This window comes from Oryctolagus cuniculus, chromosome 9, assembly GCF_964237555.1.
Source record: "Oryctolagus cuniculus chromosome 9, mOryCun1.1, whole genome shotgun sequence".
NCBI lineage: Eukaryota > Metazoa > Chordata > Mammalia > Lagomorpha > Leporidae > Oryctolagus > Oryctolagus cuniculus.
In genome coordinates, this window is record NC_091440.1 from 107,052,168 (window position 1) to 107,070,592 (window position 18,425).

The 18,425-nt window shown below is 36.3% G+C and overlaps 1 protein-coding gene across 2 annotated transcripts; it reads right to left on the reverse strand.

Annotated features, from left to right (window-relative positions):
- Positions 1–2,144: 2,144 nt before the first annotated feature.
- Positions 2,145–12,954, reverse strand: KLRK1 (killer cell lectin like receptor K1). 2 transcript variants are annotated; one of them, XM_051850262.2, is made up of 8 exons: positions 12,830–12,920; positions 11,778–11,881; positions 10,423–10,530; positions 8,373–8,465; positions 8,126–8,161; positions 7,034–7,185; positions 6,037–6,140; positions 2,145–3,268 (listed from the first exon to the last, which is right to left on the reverse strand). In XM_051850262.2, exons 2-8 carry the CDS (start codon positions 11,818–11,820, stop codon positions 3,118–3,120), a joined length of 687 nt encoding a protein of 228 aa, XP_051706222.2. In that variant the 5' UTR covers positions 11,821–11,881; positions 12,830–12,920; the 3' UTR covers positions 2,145–3,117. The 2 variants fall into 2 exon arrangements, with proteins under 2 accessions (XP_051706222.2, XP_051706221.2); XM_051850261.2 differs by having other exon boundaries at positions 2,970–3,268; positions 11,778–11,980; positions 12,830–12,954.
- Positions 12,955–18,425: the final 5,471 nt, after the last annotated feature.

The following is an 18,425-nucleotide window of genomic DNA, read 5'->3' on the forward strand; positions in this document are numbered from 1 at the left end:
GCTGTGCCACAGCGCCGGCCCCGGAAGCTAACGTCTTAACTGAAACAAGAGAAGTCAGTATTCAATGGTATTTAGCTTTCTGTGTGACAAAATTAACTCTCAAAAAAGATACTCAGTAGAAATATCCTTCAAAGATTAAGGTAAAATAAAAGTATTTCACAAAAATTAAAAATTATTCAATTCACCAGAAACACAAGCTTGTCAGCAAAGAAGGTGGTGATGAGAAATAGACTCTGGGCTTGTGTGTGTGTGTGTGTGTGTGTGTGTGTGACTTGGATTTGCTGGAATATTAGGCACAGTGTATAAGAGAGAAAGATGCTTCAAAACTGATTCCAGTTGTTTATTTTAGCTCTTAATTTCAACAAAATTTCAGACTAAACAAAATCCTGAAAGAAATGACTATAGATGACTACTGGTCCTTTACTCACATTACTTAAATGTTAAAATAAATTAAAATAAAAAAATTAAAATTAATTAAAAAATTAAAATAAAATAAAAAGTAAAATGTTAAAATAGTGCTCTCTCTTCTTTTTTTCTCTCTTTTGCTTTCTCTGTTTTATGATTTTTGCCATTGTGTTCATCAAATTTGGAAGGTTATTTGTCAAAATTCTTTTAAGATTCAGGCTAGTGGGGGCTGGCACAGTGACATAGCAGGTAAAGCTGCCACCTACAGTGCTGGTACTGGTTTGAATCCCAGTTGCTCCACTTCCAATCCAGCTCTCTGCTGTGGCCTGGGAAAGCAGTAGAAGGTGGCCCAAGTCCTTGGGCCTCTGCACCGGGGTGAGAGACCCAGAGGAAGCTCCTGGCTCCTGGCTGCTGGCTTCAGCCCTGACAGTTGCAGCCATCTGGAGAGTGAACCAGCAGGTGGAAGACCTCTCTCTCTCTCTCTGCCTCTGCCTCTCTGTAATTCTGCCTTTCAAATAAATAAATAAATAAATACATCTTAAAAAAATATCTGGGCTAGAGTTATTTTTCCTTCTGAAAGTGTTGGTATAGTTAACAGTCAGACCATTATTAACTTTGAATTACTTCACATAAACTTTTGACCACAATACTTTTGTACTTCAATTTTTGACTGACTGGCCTGTAAATTTAAATGAGGGCTCATTTGTGGTTAAAAATGTTCCATGAGGTTTTCATTTCTGTCTTCATCTCATCAAAGGTAAAGATTCTTTGTAACTATTTCCTGAACTGTTGGTTTTCTTGATTCTTTGTATGAACTTGTATCTTAGAGGAAATCCCAATATTAGAAGTGTAACTTGTATTTAACCCTTCATTTTAGTGATCCTTAAGCTGTATCTTATGTTTTTCTATTGCTCTATGGCAACTATCAAAACAGAAATTCTCCGTGGTTATTAGAAACCTCCAGAGTAAAGGCAAGTGTTGTGGTTGCTTTTCTGTTTTCTCTCTATATTGACTCATTTCTGAGAGTCTACAGATTTTTGTCTGCTTTTTGGTTGGCAATGTTTTCCCCAAGTGTTGGGACATTCTACAATAATATTATAAAATATATTTTGCTATTTTCAGTGGGACCTAATGTTATTCTATTTCCTCCACCTATGTTGGTCCATTTGGGTTACCATAAGAAAGTACCATAGACTGAGTAGTTTATAAATTATAAGAATTTATTTCTCATGGTCTTGGAGGTTGAAAGTCAGAGACCAGGGTGCCAGAATGCCTTGGTTCTGGTGAGGCCCCCTCCAGGTAGCAGGCTCAATTTGTTTTCTCATTTGGTAGAAAAAAGGCTGAAGTGTTCTCTGGGGGTCCTTTTTCTTTTTTTTTTTATTTTTTATTTATTTTTTATTTTTTTGACAGGCAGAGTGGACAGTGAGAGAGAGAGACAGAGAGAAAGGTCTTCCTTTGCCGTTGGTTTACCCTCCAATGGCTGCCGCGGCCGGCGCGCTGCGGCCAGCGCACCGCGCTGATCCGATGGCAGGAGCCAGGAGCCAGGTGCTTTTCCTGGTCTCCCAAGGGGTGCAGGGCCCAAGCACCTGGGCCATCCTCCACTGCACTCCCTGGCCACAGCAGAGGGCTGGCCTGGAAGAGGGGCAACCGGGACAGAATCCGGCGCCCCGACCGGGACTAGAACCCGGGGTGCCGGCGCCGCTAGGCGGAGGATTAGCCTAGTGAGCCGCGGCGCCGGCCATGGGGGTCCTTTTTCAAAGGCATAAATTCCACTAAGAGGGCTCTACCCTCATGGCCTAAATTACCTCCAAAGTCCTACTTCCTAATACCATAATATTGATGGATAGAATTTCAAATAGGAATATTGGAAGGACACAAGTATAATCAGTCTGTCTCTTCCTAGCCCTCCAAATTCACGTCATTCTCTCACGGAAAATGCATTCATGATATCCCAACAACCTCAAAGACTTTAACTCCTTCCAGCAACAACTATAAAGTCTAAAGTATAAAATCTCATATAAATATCATCTAAATAAGATACGGTTAATATCCAGGGAAATTTATTTTGAGACCATATTATTTTCTAGCTATGAATATGTGAAACAAAGCAATTCATGCATTTCCAAAATGCAATGGAGAAACTGGTATGGGATAGGTATTGCCATTAAAAAGAAAGATATAGGGAAGGAGGAAAGATGAGTCCCCATGCCAAAACCCAGCACAGCACATTCTGTGAGATCTTAAGTCTCAAAGATAATTCTCTCTGACTTCATACTTTTCCCTCCAGGTGTCCTGGAGCAGCAGTCCTGTCTTTTAGATTTATTGAGGTGATAACCTCAGCCCCACAGCTGGGCAAAGCTCTGCCTAGCTTGTGGCTCTCTACTGAGGACCCACTCATGTGGCAGTTTCCTATGGAGATAGGGTGTAGCCCCTCAGGGTCCGTAGGGCTGACCTTCCCTCACAGCTCTCCTGGGTGTTGGCCTCGCCCTTTGAAATTAAGGCTCTTCCCCTCCATCAGCTCAAACATTCCAGTGGGAGTGGTAGCCTTCATGACAGGTACTCTTGTCTTTCCTAATGTCACATGTTCACAGCAGATGAATAATTCCATAATATGGTCCTAGATGTTCAAAGTCTGACAGTCTTCTTTCCTTTAGGTCCATTTTCTCTGCTTCAGTTGCAGCTGGTGGTGTTTCTACTGATTTAATTTCTTTTCTATCCACTTTTGTGGAGTGGTTGATTGGTTCCTTGCACAATCCTCTGCATACAGATGTATGTGTTTGGAGTTGAACAGTCTTCTGTATAACCTTTAAAGCTTGAGCCGTAGACTGCACAGCTTCCATTTTGCATTTCAATAATTGGTAGTCTACATTAAAGAGAATTATGTATTACTTTCATGTCTTTATTAATGTAGGAACATAAAATGAAATCATTATATTTAACTTCAGATAGAGGAATTTAAATAACATCATTTTAGGGCCACGCTTACACTTTTAATTCATAGATACTAAAAATGTAGTCAACTCAGATAATAAAGGCAAAAATAACATTTTAGTATAAATTATTATTTTTCATATACTGAAAATTAGTCAATTCTGAAGTCTAAAATTTCTTCATTTATGTACCTAAATGAAACCAATGTTTTAAAATATTTACTTAAAAACAAATATTTAGGATAGAAATGAACTCAGAATTCAATTTTGAAATCAACAAATGCATTTTATGTAAAAATAAATAATCTTTTCTCACATATATATAGTTGTTGTTGCAAATAAGTTAAAATAAACTGTAAAAGTCTCGTGTGTGTGTGTGTGTGTGTGTATTTCATGTGGTGATATCTATCTACTGATGTATTTTAACCCAAGATTTTGTGTATTTTGGAGGTATCTGATTAATAAAATAAATGGTGAATATTTTTCTTATTGAATAGGTGGAGAATATAAGATTAAGATGATGTGACTTCCATGTGAAATTACAAACAATCTGGTCTACTGTTATCTGTAGGTTTAAGGAAAAAGATACAAAAAAATCCATTTGAATTGTAAGGAGTAGCGTATATCTATCATTAGAGTCCAATGTCTTAATATTTTAATTATTATTAAATAATTATGAAATAGTTAACATAAGTAAACAAATTTATAAGCAAAACATGGTAGACAGGAATTAGGCAGGAAATGGAAGACTTGAGGAGTACTAACAGCCAACTTGACATAAGTGATGTTTATGGAACACTCACCCAGGAATGACAGAAAACATGTTCTGCTCAAATGCACATAGAACACTTCTAAACATAGACTGTAGTTTACTTCCTAAAAACCATCACAATATGTTTAAGATGTTTTAAGCCATATAAAGTATGTCCTTTGATAAAAATAGGACTACATTTAAAATTTACAACCAAGTATCTCCAAAATCTTTAAATGTTGAAAACTAATGATATACTTCTGAATAATCAATACCAATTGACAAAGAGTGCAAAAGGGAATTTGGAAGCTATTTTTAACTGCATATAAATGAAAACACAGTACCAAGATATTCAGGGAAGTTTCCAAATTACCTCATATATTGATAGCAAGAAAATTTATTAGAAAAGAAGGAAGTTTTCAAATCACTATCTCAACTTTCATCATAAGAAATTAGAAAAAAGAAAGCAAATTTAATTCAGAATAAGAAAAATAGGATCAGAGCAGAAATCAGTGAATTAGAACATTTAAAAATGATATGCACAAAGGATGATTCTCAGCCTCATTAGTCAGTAGAGAAATGCAAGTGAAAACCACAATGAGATGCCAATTTACATCTATTAGAATGTCTAAATGTAAAAGACTGCTTATATCAAGGGTAGACCAGGATGTGCAGCCACTAGAGCTCTCACATGCTGTTGGAAGGAGTGTAACATTTGCAAAATTTCATGACCACTTTGGATAAGATTGACATTTTCTTAAAACGCTAAGCTTTTGTCTATTTTTTTTTTTTGACAGGCAGAGTGGACAGTGAGAGAGAGAAAGAGGCAGAGAGAAAGGTCTTCCTTTTGCCATTGGTTCACCCTCCAATGGCTGCTGCGGCTGGTGCGCTGCGGCCGGCGCACTGCGCTGATCCCAAGCCAGGAGCCAGGTGCTTCTCCTGGTCTCCCATGGGGTGCAGGGCCCGAGGACTTGGGCCATCCTCCACTGCACTCTCAGGCCATAGCAGAGAGCTGGCCTGGAAGAGGGGCAACGGGGACAGAATCCGGCGCCCCAACTGGGACTAGAACCCCGTGTGCCGGCGCCGCTAGGCAGAGGATTAGCCTATTGAGCCGCGGAGCCAGCCGCTTTTGTCTATTTTATGATACAGACATTCTATTCTCTGGAATCAGTATAAGAGAAAGGAAATTCATGTTCATACACATACTTGCCGTAAATGTTCACAGCAAGCACCTTTATTTGCAATAGTCAGCAAGGAGGAACTATTTAAATATATACCAAAGAAAAAAGATAAACAAACTGCGCTATATCCATATGGAATACTTATCAAGAATAAAAATAATTAACTCTTTACTCACACTGTGAGGTGGTTAAATCTCAAGGTAATTATGCCAAGTTAAAAAAAAGACATTCAAATATATTCTTTAGGCTCCATTTATATTAAAATGTATTAGTGGAAACTTAATCTATAATTACAGAAAACAGATTAGTTACCTGGAAAGAAAAGAGGAATGAAGGGAAGAGCACAAAAGAAACTTACAAAAGCTCACAAGGGAAGGTTTGCAGGTAATATATTAATTTTCATGATGTTGTTAATTGTATTATGGATACATCATTTGTCAAAACTTATCAATACATGTCAATCGTATCTCAAAGAATCTGGTAATAAATACCAAAAAGTGCATGTGATACTTAGGTCTACTACTTTAACTTCCTAATCTATGAAACGGACATCTATCTTGCAAGAGACTTAGTAGGCAGTAAACAATTTATGCTACTCATTGTTATTCAGATCAGCTACTCTGCAACACTTTCTCTTAAGTTTGGGAACTAAGCATTTTTTTACTAAACCTACTAGTATATGGGGGTCTCCTGCAAAAGAAGATGTATTAGATGAGTGATCCTGGGATAACACAGAAACAAATCCACAACTACTGGCCCAGAGACTTACATGTCAGTTGAGAGAATCGAGCCATCTTCCCACTGCCACGATCCATTTGTTGGGATTTGTACTAGTCCCATCCAATGATATGACTTGATCAATTTTAAAAAATCCTATTTGAAACCACAAATAACCTACATGTTAAATCAGTGCTCAGAATGTTAGTAAACACAAGGCCACAACATTTAATCAATTTTATTGCTCCTGGGAAAAATGTATTCTGTCTCTAGTTACCGTAAGTGACTCATACACCAGCATCTATGATTTCTGTGCTTTCTTATTTTTAATGCAGAAATATTTGGGTGTTATATTAAAATATCTAAATCTGAGTGCCATTCATATGTTCCAGGCTCATATTCCAATGAGTTACCTTATATTTTTTTTAACTTTTATTTAATGAATATAGATTTCCAAAGTACAGCTGATGGACTACATTGGCATCACCCCCCCTCCATGACTTCCCTCCCACCCGCAACCCTCCCCTTTCCCACTCTCTCTCCCCTTCCATTCATATCAAGATTCATTTTAAATTTTCTATATATACAGAAGATCAGTTTAGTATACATTAAGTAAAGATTTCAACAGTTTGCACCCACATAGAAACACAAAGTGAAATATACTGTTTGAGTACTCGTTATAGCATTAAGCCTCAATGTACAGCACATTAAGGACAGAGATCCTACATGAGGAGTAAGTGCACAGTGACTCCTGTTGTTGACTTTACAAATTGACACTCCTGTTTATGGCATCAGTAATCTCCCTATGCCCCAGTCATGAGTTTCCAAGGCTATGGAAGCCTTTTGAGTTCTCCGACTCTTATCTTATTTAGACAAGGTCATAGTCAAAGTGGAGTTTTTCTCCTCCCTTCAGAGAAAGGTACCTCCTTCTTTGAAGACCTGTTCTTTCCACTGGGATTTCACTCACAGAGATCTTTCATTTAGGTCTTTTTTTTTTCCATACCTTATATGTTAAGATTAAATATAGGAAAGGGAATTAAATACTCAACCTGGTCCACTCTACTGTATATCTTCAGAAGGCTGGAATTTTGATATATACAAGAAGCTTGGCTCTGGTACCAGCTTTTGCGCTCATTAGAAAACCAGTAGCAACTATTTCTATAATATATCCAGTCTTTAGAACATGGGCCACAGTAACTTTCTAGGAGAGAATATATTATTGATTTTATACATATGAACATTATAGCAGATTTTTGTCTAGACGAAGTAAATATCATCCTCATTCCAATTCTAAAATTCCAAGTAATTAAACCATTATGGTCTTATACAGGGATACATGTGTACAGACACATTCATAGACAGGGAGATGTCAAAACTAAATACCATCTACTTTTTACAAGTGCTCCCTCAATATTTAAAAAACAGTTAAATATGGACAAGGGGCATGTTTTTTCAGCTTCCCTGTTTATTGTCAATGGGTACACACATCATAGCACATGTACAGTCATGTGTCACTTAAAAGTGGAAACAAGTTCTGAGAAATGTGTCCTTAGGCATTTTTTCATTGTGTTAACATTACATAGCATTAACATTTGTGCCAGTATATTATACACTTAAGGTAAACTCACAGTCAGTATGGCTAGGGTCATGATGGACAAAACAACCCAAGATTAAATCAAGCACAAGAGAAAATGATGCAATCAAGAGATGCATTAAACATGAGAGTATAAGGCTGCTGCTGGTGTAACGCAGTAAGCTCTGCAGTAATCTATTTTCTCATGTAAGAACTAGTGTACTTTAAAGTAAGGATTAAAAGAATAATAAGCTGACAAGCAACATAGTCATTTAGTGTCAGTATCGGGTATTATACACTGCACATAACATATGTGCTACAAATTTGTATAACTGGCAGCACAGCAGGTGTGCTTACAGCAGCAGAACCACAATCTGGTTAATGTGTAGTGCCAGACATTATGAAGGCTATGACATCACAGGTGATATAGATCTTTCATTTCTGTAGTAGGTTTTTGGGACTGTCATGGTATACACACTCTGTCATTGGCTGAAACACATTTATGCTGCACGGGACTTTCAACGCATACAAGGGTGCTTCAAAATATCACTTCAAAATAATCACTTACCATTAGAAGAAACTGGAACTTCTTTGTTCAATAATTCTATTAAGAAAAACATAATCATTAAAAAGGTTTGTGTTGTTTGCCACTCATAAGCCAAGCAAAAATAGCCTACACATGTCTAGACTAATAAGGAAAATATAAGGACACATTCAATATTGTTAGTTTATGTTTTTCTGCTTCTGACTTCTGATTAAGGGAATGCATTACAGGTGTTATATCAACAATGTGGTGCTATATATCTGTTACTTACCACTCATGAATATAGCACTCCATATTGTTACCATTACAATGAAACGGATCCCCATGGCTACAGCAACAAAATGGGCCAAAATAATTGAAGGTGCTGTCAAAGAAAAACAGCAAGAAAAAGATCATAAAGAGAAAGATAAACAATCCAGGCATCCTTGTGTGTAACATAAACACTGGGGTGTTTTATATGAGGAGAAAATGTAAGTATTTCTGCTTTTCTCAGAAAAGGTAACATAGGTTTCTGTAAATGATTAAAAAAATGAAAGTACGAAGATGTAGCATATCCTCCTGAGCTTCTCCAAGTCACTCCAGAGAATAAATCACCTTCATCATTTTAACATTTTCTATGTTGATATGATAATAAATACAGACAGCCCCTCTGAGCCACATTTTAAAAATATGTATTCAAGAGATCATATAAAGTATCTGTGGATTGGTTTTCATTTAATACAATAACCCAGTAATTATTTCCAGGCATAAATAACTACATTGTATTTTATCCAGAAAAATCTAATTATTGATAGACATAATTTTTCCAATGAATTTTTAAGTTGTTAGTTTTTGCTGTTAGAAATAATGGCATATTTCCTACATATTTGTGCATAGTTTTGAATTTTTTGTTTCAAAGATTTATTCATTTGAAAGGCAGGGTGACAGAGAGAGAGAGGGAGAGAGAGAAAAAAGAGAGAGAAAAGAGATAGAAGGAGAGAGAATCTTCTATCTGCTGGTTCATCCCCCAAATGGCAGCAATGGTCAAGGCTGGGCAAGGCTGAAGCCAGGAGTAAGAACTCCACCTGGGACTCCCTAAGGATAAATGTCCCAGTACTTGGGTTGTCTTTTCTTGCTTTCCTAGGTACGTTATCAGAGAGGTGGATCAAAAGCAGAGCAGCTGGAACTCAAACTGATGCCCATATGAGACGCTGGTGTTGCAGGTGGTGACTTAACCCACTATGTCAAGGCTCTGGGCTCTTCTGGGTCCTCTTTTAGAAGGAATCTCCATTGTGGTAGTTGCTAGGTGAAGGGCAGGTGCATTTAAAATTTGTGTAATGACTGACAATTTCAATCTGAAGAGGTTATACAAATTTACATAATGCCAAAATAAATGTTTGAGCCTATCACATCTTCCTCAGTAGTAAATATTACCCATATTTTTAAAGTATAAATTTAATGGCAATGTTTTTAATTTTATTTATGTTATGAATAATAGTGAGCTTATTTTACTTTATTTAAATTGTTTTTGTTTAATTCTCTCAGACTTTTCTTGATTTTATTAAAGCATTTTTCCATTCATTATATACAATTTCCCTAGCTTTACATAATGTTTGAATATTTAATGATGCCTATACTAATATAGCAAATTTATTTTTCATAGTACTTTGAGTTATTACAATATATTTGTACCTAAGAAATTTTAAAGTGAACTTTTCAAGAACATAGCCCCTTCTGAAATATGGTGCATTAGTCTCTAACAGAATCACATTAAACCCTGAGATATTCAGACATAATTCATGCCTATAAAATGTTTTTTTTTTTTTTTTTTTGACAGGCAGAGTGGACAGTGAGAGAGACAGAAAGAAAGGTCTTCCTTCCTTCCTTGGTTCACCCCCGAAAGGCTGCTGTGGCCGGCGCACCACACTGATCCGAAGCCAGGAGCCAGATGCTTCCTCCTGGTCTCCCATGGGGTGCAGGGCCCAAGCACTTGGGCCATCCTCCACTGCCCTCCGGGGCCATAGCAGAGAGCTGGACTGGAAGAGGAGCAACCGGGACAGAATCCGGTGCCCCGACTGGGACTAGAACCTGGGGTGCTGGCGCCACAGGTGGAGGATTAGCCTATTGAGCCGCGGCGCCTTCCAAAGTATTTTTTTATACAAAATAATTTCATCATTTTTGTTACCTAATCATAGTATGCATTCCAATATTCTATTAGAGTGAATGCCTTTGATTTCCTCGTGAAGCTCAAATAAACTGAATAATTGTCACGGATTTAGTCTTACAGTTTCCAAATTTCACTTCAGCACACCGAGAGACGGCAAATGGAACACAGGACTCACAGTTTTCTCTCCATTTGCTTGTGATCGGTGTAAATCTTCGCCTTTTCCGTCGTTTAGAAGTATCACGTTTTGCCAGATAAAAATCACAACTATGGAGTTCACTCATCTCTGGAGATAAACAATTCGAGACAGTACAAGTAATAGCCTTTCTGTCATGTGGAGCACAGATTTTAAAAATTCAACATGCCATTTCCACGGATCTACACCTCAGGAACGGATGATTTAAAGCATAACATGGCTGTACTTTTGTTTTATATTTCTTCATTATTATGTTTGTGCATTTTATGTAAATAAAATGATATTTTTCATAATAAGCTATTCTTAGAAAATCCTCAGTTAATTCATAACTTATAGTATGAAAAAAATCTAACATTAAAATATGGACATGATATAGTAAGAAAATTTAACTTTTGCATTTTAGTTTCCTAACTTAAAAAATAAAAAGCATAGCAAAAGGAAAAGAATATATGTTTACCATTTAATATGTACATTTGAAATGAATTAAAATATAATAAATCTAGTGCAATAGTGTCAATCGTGTGGTGAATATTAGGTGAGCATTAATGTACCCTAGTCTCTATATAGTGAAAGACACACAAAGGTTTTAAGATAAAAAATAAATACATAATCTTGCCTTTGAACAAAACAAGTAAAAATAATTTCACTTTCTTCTTAAAATATTAATCATTTAAGTCTTTTAGTAATGAAATAATACTATTATATTTTAGACCTAAAATTTAAACATTTACTACATATAGCATGTAATTCAATTATTAACTACATGAAGGAAAGAGAAGGTATTTTATGGATGAAGAAATTGAATTTAAGAGACTGTCAAAATCATATGCTCATTAAACACAGTGTTACCAACCACAAGTCATTTATAACACTCTTTGGATGAGAAATACGTTCAAATATATGTCTTTTGACTTACTCTTACAGAAATCCACCAAGGTAAATATGACTTGTTTTATATTTCAGAAAGGAAAAATAAAAAAATAATAATAACAACAACAAAACAGAACCCTAAAGGGCATGGAGGCTGTGGATTGTCTCTGTCTCAAAACTAGAGTGGTAAAAGTTTGATTAAAATTTAATTTTTCTGACTCCAAATCCTAACATCATTTCATTATTTCAAGTTACTTCAAATTCTGAGTGATTTCACACAGGTAGTTAATGAATTAAAGGGAAAAAAGCCTTCCAAGTGTTAAAGATTTGATTTGAAATATAAAAGAAACAGAACATGAAATGAACAGAAAGTGAAGCTTTCCTATGACTTATATAATTAAGTAAGATTCCAGCTATCGTAAAATGATCCAGAAGCAAAACTTCACATTGATATAGAAAACACATACCCGAGCTATGATGAGACCTCTGGTCACGTATCAACCCCATCATATAATTATGACTGTACTTCTACCCAAAGAGGAATCCACAGCCTTCAATTCACAAAGATTTTCTGAATAAAATAAAATTTGACATTTATGTTTTGTGTTCTTGTATGCTGACGTATTTTTATTGGATAAGTAAAATATAGAAAAATTTCCCCAATGCAAATCTGAAAGAAAAAGATGAAAGAATGGAAAGTCTATTCATAGAAAGATAAAATTAGTTTTCTAAATTTCTCTAAGTTGTAAAATAATTGTTATTTTAAAATGTCATAAAAATATAATCAGTATGTTTAGTTCATTTACATTAAGATATTTATAGAAATATTTCACATCACTGAAATTGGATAATGACACACATGGTTTTTCTGTTTGTAGTTATTTTATTGATAATCTTTGAAAACTAAATTTAGGTATAATATATGAATTTTTGTTGAATTTCTTCCCAGTACATTCAAGTTCAATCTCTGTTCATGCCATCATCATTAAAAATTAATCTCACACTTGTTTATATACTAATATCTTATAGTATCTAGCAGAGTTCTCAGGAAGTTATTTAATAAAAATGTATAACAGATATATATTAAAAGTAAAGTTATTTTTATATTTAATCGTGATATTAAGGAATTGATATAATTTGTTTTTTCTTGAACATAAATTTTATATCAAAGAAAAATAAGTGCCTTCCAAAGATCAGAAAATCCTAAAATATGAGAAGTAAATTGAAATTAAATTATTCCGATACACAATGTGAAGATTCATTCTGTTAGTTTTGCTTATAGGCAAGTCTTCTTACTGCAATATTATAACTTTTGATTCTTGCATAAGTATGTCCTAATGAACTATCATAGGATACAGTGATAAAGACAATACCATAGCAATGATAAGCATTCCTGTCCTCAGCAATCACATTCCATCATTCAAAAACAATTATAATTACATTATAGCATAACTATTTTTAGGGACTTTTTGTAGTTGAAATATACTGCCTCAATTCACACACACACACACACACACACCTGATAGGAGAAGGAAGATCCTGATTCTTGTGGATAAAAGCCTTCTATACAACTGGATGATTTAGACATGCACTGAGTTTTAATTTAGAATTAAAAGCAGAGATGCCAGTCAGTTTTGATCCCTGAGAAATGTATGACAAATATTATTCTAATCTTGCCTTCCTGTGAAGAGACAACACAAACCACAGTACTTCCGCCTTATCTACACAGATAATGTTGCTAATTTGGTGGATGAGATGTGGCCATCCACTAATGGATAAATGCTAGGTTCCACCAACATTTCAGCATTTGAAAATGATGAATTCAGTGATAAGAAGTAGCATGGTTTTGATAAACAAATGATGGGGTTATACAGTCTTTCTAAATCAAAAGTGGAAAGTAACCATAAAATATGATTGTAAGAACTGTGCAGGGCCGGCGCCGCGGCTCACTAGGCTAATCCTCCGCCTTGCGGCACCGGCACACCGGGTTCTAGTCCCGGTTGGGGTGCCGGATTCTGTCCCGGTTGCCCCTCTTCTCTGTCCCTCTCTCTCACTGTCCACTCTGCCTGTCCAAAAAAAAAAAAAAAAAAAAAAAAAAAAAAAAAAAAAAAAGAACTGTGCAGAAATAAGCAAAGACTGAAATTAAATAAACTTCTTAAACACTCTGTGTACAAGTTGAAGTGGAATCAACTATGCTGCTTCACATAGGTTGAAATTTCTCTTTTTAAAAAGATTTTATTTATTTATTTGAGAGGCAGAGTTAGAGAGGGAGAGACAGAGGAAAGGAATCTGCTGGTTCACTCCCTAAATGGCTGTAAAGGCCTGAACTGTGCCAATCTGAAGTCAGGAGCCAGGAGCTTCTTCTGGGTGCAGGGGCCCAAGCACTTGGGCTATCTTTTGCTGATTTTTCAGGCCACAGCAGAGAGCTGGATTAGAAGAGGAGCAGCCGGGACTTCATCTGGTGCCCATGTGGGATGCTGGTGCTGCAGGCAGAGGCTTAGTCTATTAGCAACAGTGCTGGGCCCTGTGTTTGTGTGTGTTTGTGTGCGTGTGTGTGTGTGTGTTTATGGTCTTTTTCAACCACATCCTTACAAATATTTGGTGTAAAGAAAATTAATAGATGCTTAAATGTGGGATTTTAAGTGGGAAAATCTAAATCATATTTACCTGAAAAACTATTTTTATATTAGTGACTTTAGATTTAATTGAGATTATTTGTCACTTAAATGCAAGATTGAGAAATAGAGATAGGAATAGAATCTAAACAGCATTTGAAAATATCTTACCCATTTTATTTGGTGCAAATGCCAACATGACAGCCTGTGGGAAGTCACAAAAACACACCTACAGAGTTATCTGAGGTAAATACCAGGATCAAGGTAAACACAGGGAGTTCCAGGGTCTAAATAAAGACCCCTTAGCAAAATGGATTAAGTGTGGAAAAGATTATTAAAGAGGAAAACTTCAGGCTGATTCCTGGATAGTGATTTAAAAAATTTTTTTCTTAGATAAAGAAATAGTATGTTCAAAGAGACTCTCATTTCTTTCTCAGTGCTGAGTTTGAGTTTGCTCACTCTGCAGCTATCATCATGGAAGACTGATTGGGGATTTGCTAAGCATCACCAGTAGTGTTTGCTATTAGGAATTGCAGAAGAACATGGAGTACTTCAGAAAACATCTTCTGATATGAAATCAACAAGAATGAACTCATGCAGAAATAGTGACTACAAAAGTGTGTGTATAAGGCTTCTTATGGCATATATGTTTGAATCCTCAGAGACTATTTTGTGGAAGAAAAGTTACAATGTTGTGCAAATAGCTGTGCTCAAATTATCTGAGGCAAGCAGCCTCACAACAAAATATTAAGAAATTACTTTCGCTGGTGGAGAATAACCACAAGACTTTATCCACCTGCCTTCTTGGCTAGTGAGCTGCAGTCTGGCTTACATTGCTGGGTGGGTGTTAGGCCTTTCCTGTGTACCCCAAGAGGAAGAGGTGCTGAGGCCACAGAGGGACTTGTGGTGAGAAACTGCTCTGACAGGATGCTCTCTTTAAGCTGTTACTAAAATGGATGTTGTCAGAGGTGTTTTCTGGATAGTTCCTCAGAAATGAAAGTGTAAGATGTGTGATTATGGCCAAGTGAAATTTTTGTAGTCTTGATTTTTCTTAAGTGTATTGGAGTTGATAAAATACATATCAAATTAGACAAATACAGAAATTCACAAACAGTGAGGTAAGTAAAAGAAATTGGGAGACACAGAGCTGACTTTTTGAATATGCATGATATTTCCAGGCAGAAATTAAATGCAACATAAAAGTAAAACAAACAAAAGATACTTGAAGATTTATTTATTTAGAGCCTATTAGGTATTCAGGAAGACGTTATGTACAAGACCATGTGCATATAATGTCAACTAGTATATTGTAATTGGGTGAATCCCAGATGGAAATTCTATAAATCTTGAATGTATACCCTGGGGGAGAAGGGGAAGCATTTCATCAGCTTGGCAACTAATTTGTATCCTTGGAAAATGTTTTGTGACTTTTTAAAAATTTACTTTACAAGAGTAAAGATGAACAAATTTCATTTGATTATTGTTCATAGCCCTTGTCTGTTTTCTTGTTGGGCTATACTCTTTTTACCTTTTACTGATGAACTCTTTATGTAGTAGATCTATTTAGTGTTTGACTATAAGGTAAACTAAAAACTATTTCATTTCAGAAAAAAATTAATCAAGCAATGACTAAATAATGTGAAGCAATTTCAAAATAATTTTTGGCACACAAAAGTCAAAATGTTCTATAGTTCTAAAAATAAATAATTTTGTTAATAAGTCTTTTTTTCTTTTTAAAATTTTTAGATTTAAAATTTTTGTTAATATAAAGGGACCAGATTTCATGTATTTCATAGGTACAGTTCTAGAGGATAACTATGCTTCCCTCCCTCCCCCATCTTTAAGCCCTCTCCTGTTTTCTTTTCTGTTTGTCTTTATTTTTTGCAAAGAGATGATTTCAATGTGCTCTATAGTCACAGGCTTAATTCACACTAACAACAGTATTCAACAAGTAAAAAGTAAGAAGACCACAGAGTATAAACAAGGGCTAAAAACAATTATATCACAAGATGTCTGCTTAATTCCTCGATATTTCTTTGCATTCTATATTAAATGCCACATATCAGAAAAACATATGTCATTTGTCTTTTTAGGACTGGCTTATTTCTCTAAGCATAATGGTTTCTAGTTCCATACATTTAGTTGCAAATGACAGGATTTAATTTTATTTATGGCTGAGTAGTATATATATCACATTGAATGTATATATACCACATATAGTATATATACCACAGGTAGTATGTGTGTGTGTGTGTGTGTGTGTATGTGCATATATATATATGTATATACATACATACATATATATCACATTTTCTTCATCCAGTCATCAGTTGATGGACATCTGGTTAATTCCATAGCTGAGCTATTGTGAATCAAACTGCAACGAACATGGGGGTACAGACAACATTTCATATGCTGATTTCATTCTATTTGGGTAAATTACCAGGAGTGGCATGGCTAAGTTATATGGCAGACCTATTTTCATATTTCTGAGCAATCTACATACTGTCTTCCATAATATTGGCTATACTAGTTTACATTCCTATCAAGAGTGTATTAGAGTACCTTCTCCCCACATCCTAGCCAGGATTTATTGTTTTCTGGTTTTTGGATGACAGCCATTCTAAATGGGGTGAGGTAAAACTGCATTGTGGTTTACATTTACATTTCCCTGAGGCTAGTGATCCTGAACATTTTTTCTCATGTGTCTGTTGGCCATTTGAATTTCATCCTTTGAAAAATGCCTGTTCATGACCTTTGCCATTTTTTAACTGGATTATTTGTTTTGTTGCTGCTGAGTTTCTTGTGCTCTTTATAGATTCTGGATATTAATCCTTTATCAGTTGCATAATTTGCAATTGTTTTCTCCCATTCTGTCAGTTGCCTCTTCATTTTGCTGAGTGCAGAAGCTTGTTAGCTTGATATAATTCCATTTGTCAATTTTTGTTTTCGTTGCCTGTGCTTCTGGGGTATTTTCCAAGAAGTCTTTACCTATGCTAATGTCTTGCAGAGTTTCCTTGATGTTTCCCTTGATAATTTTATGGTATCAGGCCATAGAGTTAGATCCTTGATCTATTTTTAGTTTAATTTTGTATACGATGTAAGGTAAGAGTTTTGTTTCATGCTTCTGTTTGCACAGATACAATCTTCCCAGCACAGTTTGTTGAAGAGGCTGTCCCTTCTCCAGGGATTGATTTTAGCTCCTTTGTCAAAGATTAGTTGGTTGTAGATGTGTGGATTAATTTCAGGAGTTTCTTTTCTGTTCCATTTATCTACATGTCTGTTTTTGTGCCAGTACTGGGCTGTTTTGATTATAACTGTCCTGTACTATGTTTGAAATCTAGTATTGTGGTGTCTCCAGCTTTGTTTTGCTGTTGAAGATTGCTATAGCTATTCAGAATTTTCTGTGTTTCTATATGAATTCTAGCTTCATTTTTTTTTTCTAGATTTAAGAAGAAAGTCCTTGGTATCTTGATTGGAATCACATGGAATCTATATATTGCTTTTGGTAATACAGACATCTTGATGACATTAATACTTCCAGTCCATAAACATGGAAGATTTTCCCATTTTTTGTGCCTTCTTTTAATTTTTTCATTAATGTTTTATAATTTTCATTATAGAGAGCTTTCATATTCTGCTGGGTGTGACAAGTCAGTGCTTTAGTGTAGGGCAAGAGTCCAGCATGACACCAAGTTGGACATGGTAGGTCTTCTCTATTGTCAACAATGGGGAGGGTATGATCATGTTAGCTGTGGTGATCACAGCCTCACCTCCTCTCTGCCAAGGTGATCATTGTCCTGGGTGAGCTCACAGAGGCTACACACCCACCAATGCAGGTTCATGAAATACACAGTGGATCCACATAATCCTCTGTGTGAGCACGGAACCCTCTGCAATGACTCAAGTCTTCAGGGATCTCTGAGCCTCCATAGCCAGACACAGCGACTGCCCAAAGATCCAGCCACATCCCATGCCCTATCAGGCCATCTCAGAAATTCAGTCATAGAGCACAGGAATCTAACAGTCATAGGGATCAGGGGATCCCCTCTCAGCCCTGTAAGATTGCCCCATCCTTGGAGACAGCAGAGGCATTCCTAAAACCAGCTGCCTGTTGGTGTTCCACTTGGGCAACTTGAGTCCAGGAGCCTGCGATGGAGCAAGGAGAGGGGAGCCTTTTCCAGGCTTATGTAGGTGCCCCACTCCCTGCCAAGTCTCTAGGTTAGACTCAGCATTGTTGGGGACTACATAGTTATCCCCCCAATAAAATTCCCTCCCCTCATGCAGTAGCCTCTACTTGACTTATTAAGATGGTGCTTCCTCCTTGCTGGTCATCCGGTGAACTTGTGGGGAGATGGGAAGATAGCGATGTGCTTTTCCTTCACAGGGTAAGGTGGGCAGTCTGCCCCCGATGAGTGCTCCAGAGAGACTCAAAGTCAGTGTGGTCCCCCAGATTCTCCCTCAGGCATTATTACCAGTGGCATGGGGTGCTGCACACTT